This window comes from Morone saxatilis, unplaced genomic scaffold (genome assembly GCF_004916995.1).
Source record: "Morone saxatilis isolate NCDOM2014 unplaced genomic scaffold, NCSU_SB_2.0 Contig10, whole genome shotgun sequence".
NCBI classification, from domain to species: domain Eukaryota; kingdom Metazoa; phylum Chordata; class Actinopteri; family Moronidae; genus Morone; species Morone saxatilis.
The window spans coordinates 1,125,852-1,131,914 of record NW_023339652.1 but is presented as its reverse complement, the minus strand read 5'-3'; the positions used below and the strand labels follow the sequence as shown (position 1 = coordinate 1,131,914).

Sequence of the window (6,063 nt, the reverse complement as noted above, 5' to 3'; positions counted from 1 at the left end):
AGCGCAAATCATTCTTATCTTTTCATACCAGCTCGCTTCATTTTCCACACTCTGTGTTACCATACGCACTTTGTTCGTGTTAAACCTGGAAAAGAAGTTTGTGTGGCGTAGTGGCCCTGTCTTTATTTGTCTGTAAAAAATAAGGACCTAATATTTAATGCTGGTTTTTTTCCCCCGTTCTGCTGGGGAAAACACTTCTATTGCAACAATTGTCTTTGTGATTTGCCTAATACTGTCTTTTTTTAATAAAATCCAAAATATTCACTGTGAAAATCTCATTAAGTACTTCAAGTTTTTTATTAATATACAAGGATTTGTCCTCTTTTAATGTAAACATTGGGTTTTGGGAACAAAGATAAATTTTTATTTTTAGACAAAAAATTTATTGTTTTACTTTGGGAAATTCGTTATTTTTTTTTTTTTGCCCAGTGTAAAAATTTCATTCCTACTTTTTAACTTGTTATGCTGTCGTCCTGGCTAACCAGTTAACTCAGTTCAACATTCTGCTAACCTTAGTTAAACTGTTAAAAGATATTTAACTTTATAAATAGTTTAGCCAGATTGGGAAGTAAACGATATTTTAATCAAATGTAACTCGAGGTAACTCAGGATAACGAAAAATAAGGGGGTTAAGCTTATAGATCCCCTGTTTCTAACAGTTATATCACTCTTAAGTAAATTACTTTAATAACTACATTTTTTTCCATGCTGGAAAGTCCTTGGGTGTAATTTAATTTTACCTGTTAATTCTTACATCATCTCCTATTGAAGTTTCTATTCCTTCTCTCCCTTCCGTCGTTCATTTTTGGTGTTCGATTGTTATATCCCCGAAAGGCTATAGCATGCAAATGTAGATCAAAGTTTTACTTTTGAAATGTGATTACCTTTGGGTTACTGTATTTTACGTTTGAAACCCCCAGCCCCCTGATACGGTTAACACTACTTGTTAACTTGGGGAATGTTACATTAATTTTTTAAATTTACTAAACAATATCAAGTTTAACCTGCCAAAAAAAATTGCCAAAACGTGTAAATATAAACGAAAATGCCCTGGGTTAAAGATTTTAATGGTGAAAAAACCCATCTTTATTTATTTATTTTAAATAAATAGTTGGTTAAAACAGAATATCAAGTTATTTTTTTTTTATAATTAAAGCAGCCTGGGGGCGCCGGGGGGTCTTAAAATTGCAGAGAAAACCGCCGTTTTATATATCTCATGGCAAAAAGAATCCCTTTTTTAAATGCAGTCCATTCATATGGTAAATTTCCTAATGTGTTTATCCTTTTTAGATGGTTTTAAAAACTTTGTTCATTTACATACTCGGTACAAATATGGAAAATAATAACGTCTAACAAGTAAATCTAATCTATCCCTTTTAAACCCGTAAAATAGAGAAAAAAGCTCGAACCACAGACAGGCAACAGAGTATGAATGCAAAAGCTGCAAAATGTTCTTTTTCTTTAACCAGCATTTATATAATCATTTTAAACAGTTTTTATTGTTTAAACAATGGGTTTGTTATCAATCGGGGAGTTGTGTGATGCCTGTGGGCCAGAAAATTTGGAAAAAAGTAGACTTCAGTTCTACGAAGGACTATTTACTCAAGGGATTCTTGACAAGAGTTGAACTATTTTTAACTATGAGGGGAAATTTCCCAGAAAAGTTAAAACAATTTGAGGAGGGAAATTTATTGCCCATAGTTATTTGATTACCGATCAGCTCCTAAAATATCAATCATTTCATTCAAGATATGATTTGATAGTTTCATTATTGTTTAAACTAAACCCTCGAAAATATACAGAAAATTCAAGGTTTTTTTGGTTGTTGTTCTGTCTTTTAGTCTATAAGATATTTGTAAGGTGTATTATTGTATTTTTTTATCTTATGACATTTTTAGTATATATAGTGTTATTATATTTATTATTTGTTTTATTTATTATATTTTTTATATTTATGTTTTTTGTCTCTTTTGAATCAAGAGATTTTTTCGCTCTCTTCTATTGACTGGTTTCTACTACTTGGGTGATCCTTTATATTCCTATTATCTATATTTATCTCATCTATATAATATAAATGAATGTTATTATTTTTTCTATATTATTATTATTTCTCGTTGGGATTTTATTCTATTGTTAAATAATATAGGGTCAATTGATGTGTCGTGTAGGAATATATATGTGTGTGTATAGTTCTGCTCTATAAGGGTGGGTACCCCACAATACTTTGTTTGGCCAACCAGTGGCTTGGCAAGCTCATTGCCAGCGATCTGGGAGGAATTGTTTTCTTATTTTGTGTTTTTCTAATATCTCTCCTTCCTTTTCTCTTTATCTCTCTATCTCTCGCTATGGTGATTGCTGGCTCAGTCGCTGTTGTCTTGGGTTCTGTTTGAGCTACTGTGTGGGTGCGGCGCTCGTGTAATGGGAGATTTTATGGCTTCAGATTGTGTGTTTGTGTTTTTTTTTGGCCTGTCTTTGTGTCTGTCTCTTCTGTGTTTCTTCTTCTGCTTACTGTTTTATCTTTGTCTTGCCGCTGTGATATGATAAAGTCCCTCTCTTAGACAGAGGGAAGAAGCACGTCAAGTCCCCTCTTTCAGGAACATCTCCCGTGTTTCCTGACCATCCAGTACGACAAAAATATTTATTAGGTTTTTTCAAGGGGAGCCTCCAGGTTTTCCTCTATTCAAACTCTCGCCCTGGGTTTTTCAATTTACAAAATGTCTGGGTGACAAAATTCGACAAAATTGTCCCATATTTTTGAAAACCTTGTAAAATGATCAACAATCCTTTCCAGTTTTTCTATATAGTTGCCTACATAAGTTGGTGTTTATAGTATACATGTATTTATTATTTATGTATGTAATTAATTGATTTAAAATTATATTTATTTTCCCGGATTTAATTTCAAGGTCCTAAATCAAAAATGTGGTTTTTGCCTTCTTGGTTGGCTTTGTTTTTGTTCTTTTTTCTTGGTGGTATTGACAATTCTAATAAGAACGTTAAAATTCTTATTTTTTCTTTACTCGTTAACCTGCTTGGCTTGTGTGGATGAACCAAACAAAATTTGTTCTTTTGTTTTACAAGTGAAAAGATTCAAGAGCTAATTTTTCCATTTTGGCCATTCTACTCTTGTCGTTCGGTGGGTTCGTTGTGTGTGGTTGCTTTGGGCTGTCGGGTGTGTTTGGTCTGCTTTATGTTGGTTGCCGCGCACCGAAAAGATCTGACTTGGTATTACGCTTCAGAGAGCTGGACGGGACATGCCCAAGACCAGCGTCCCCCCCGTCCCTAAAACCGGCCTCCAAACGGACCTTGGAAATGAGGCAATGAGCTGAACTTGGAAACTGTTACTTGCGGACTGGTTCCTCTCTCTTAACATAAAGCAGTGTAAAACAGACGTCCCCCCAAAGGGTGGGGGTGCAGCCAAAGATCCAAACGAACACACCACCACAAACACACCACCACAACACAACCAACACGCACACACAACACACAACGCACACAAAAACAAACCACAACAACAAAAGACAACACCCAAAAAATGTTTGTTAAGAAGACTAGGCTTATAAGAGGAAAACCGCAGACCTATAATAGTATTTCACTACCTATCAAACCTGTCATACACTAGTTTCTGGTTCCTTCATTTAACACAAAGTCACTGATGCAGTCTGAATATGAGTCTTATAGGGAGATTAGTTTAAAAGGTTCAAATTCTTAAATTCAGCTCAATGAAGTGACTAAAATACTGATTTTAAGAATCTCAAATAATTGAGTTTTAATTGTTTGTAATCAGAATAAGTTTCTTAAATAGTTTTACTAGTTTTATGGCTCATTACAGTCTTTAGTGGGTAGATTTTTATGCTAGTTTAAGCAATAATGTGATTATATTTAAGAATATTTGTGTTGTTTCTAGAAGGGCTGTTTGGACTGCACTACTTTTAAAATAAGTAATGAGTAATAGATTACATTTCTACACTGTATTGCTACTTTTCCTGTAGTAAAAGCTCCTCCACTGTCAGCAGGTACTTAAAATGAACAGAGCCAGAGAGATAAAGCATGAAAACTGTGAAGGAGGGAGGACAGGGGGAGAGAAAGAGGGAGGCAGTCGAGTATAAAATAGATTGGGAGAGAGAGAGAAGAGGAGAGAGAGAAGGAGGGAGGAGGATAAATGAAGCCAGAGGGAATGAAACACATTCAGAGACAGAAAGCAGCCTGTGTTTAAACTCAACAGTTTCTCAGCAGCAGCCAAACAGAATCCTCCTCCTCCTCCTCCTCCTCCTTCATCCTCCATCCATCCATCCATCCATCCTCCTCCTCCTCTCCATGCCGGCGGAGGTCTCCGCGGGGCTGCCATGGCGAAGATGCGGGTGTCGTACGAGTACTCCGAGGCCGAGGACAAGAGCATCAGGCTGGGGTTGTTCCTGATCGCCTGCGGGATCCTCAGCCTCTTCATCCTGGGCTTCTGCTGGCTCAGCCCGACCCTGCAGAGCCTCCAGAGCAAGCCGGCCAACTGCACGGTGAGCCCGGATCCGAGGCTCCGGGAGCGGTCGGTGGCTGCTCGGAGCCTCGGAGTGATAGTAGGACTAATAATAGTAATAATAATAGTACTTGTAATATTAGTAATAATAGTAGTAGTGATAATAGTCATAGTAGTAATAGTAGTACTTATAATAGTAGTATTAGTATTAGTATATTCTACTTTTATTGTTATTTTTATCTTTAATAACTTCTTACAGTACCAATAGAAGTATTTCTTAATCAATTTTGTTATTAGTATCAGTTCAAATATTAACATTATTGTCAATATTTAGTGTATTATTATTATTAAGAGAAGTATTATTAATGTTAGTAATGTTTTGTTAATGCAGGTTATTATTATTAATATTAAACATAAGTATTAAGACTAATATCCAACTTTAGTGGCAGCACTTGTATCTGCATTACCTTTAATAGATATTAGAGTGACCTGCTATTATGATTTGTATTAGTTTATTAGGATTATAGCTGTAGTGATTAGTGCTGAAACAATTATTAACAGATGATTAATCAGAAACAGTTTGGTGATTTTAAGCAGCTTGTCTCAGTTTTTATGACAGTAAACTGAATATTTTGTTGTTTGACACACAAATTTAAAGACGTCACATATTTTATTGTGTTGTTGATCTGCATAGATTAATAATTCCTAGAAAAATGTCTATTTATTTAAAGTTATGTAAGTATTTTATCTAAACATATGAGTTGTTTGGTCTCATTTAAACACATTTAATTGATCAGTTTGATTGTTTTATGTGTGATTTTGCCTCAACCTTCCATACCATATGAATATTGGAAAATATCCTTATTAAGCCCCAAATGATATAATATACTGTAGTTGTGCAATGTTGAGGTATTGATACTTTATTATGAATATTATGATTAATAAAATGCTGATATGATTTAGTTTGAGATAATCTGCTGTAATCTTCCTCGTACAGAGTGAAGTAATCAATCGAATACAGATCAGTGGTGTCAGTGATGGACAGTGAATGTGATCAGTCACACTGAGCCGTCAATAATCATCATGCTGTCACTGAAACTGGATGAAGCTTCTCTGCTTCAGTCTCTCGCTGACACGCCGAGTCGACGGTGATCGTCTGTAGTTTCTGCAGAGAATAAAGTACTCAGGTGGTTTTATTGACGGGTTTGGCTCCTGCACGAGCTAACTGGCTAACAGCATACAACATTACTGTTGGTGACAGTTTTCATTTAGCAACAAGTCGGTACCGCTGTCGTTAAACTGTCCTCTGTCTGTCTCTGAGGTTGTGTTTACTGGGAGGCTGCTGAGCCCCGATCAGTTGCACACTAACAGCAGATACATTAGCAGTTAGCAGAGTTGAGGCAGAGCAGCCGGACGACGTCGGAGGGAAAACCAGACAATATTCTCTCCATAAAATATGATCGGGTGAATGTCAGGATATTATTGGTTGAAATCAGTTAGTTCATGCTGACGTAAGCACGCGTCACATTTAGTTTCACAGGAAGACACAATGATTGATTATTGATATAAAAATACAAAGAAATTTAGTTTTT

The 6,063-nt window shown here is 35.7% G+C and overlaps 1 protein-coding gene across 1 annotated transcript in view; it reads left to right on the top strand.

Annotated features, from left to right (window-relative positions):
• The first annotated feature begins 4,346 nt into the window (after positions 1–4,346).
• Positions 4,347–6,063, top strand: part of LOC118341975 (calcium-activated potassium channel subunit beta-4-like) — a 6,136-nt gene continuing 4,419 nt past the window's right edge. The window contains exon 1 of the mRNA XM_035680402.1: positions 4,347–4,511. Coding sequence (XP_035536295.1) covers positions 4,347–4,511 — 165 coding nt within the window. The remainder of the gene's footprint in view (positions 4,512–6,063) is intronic.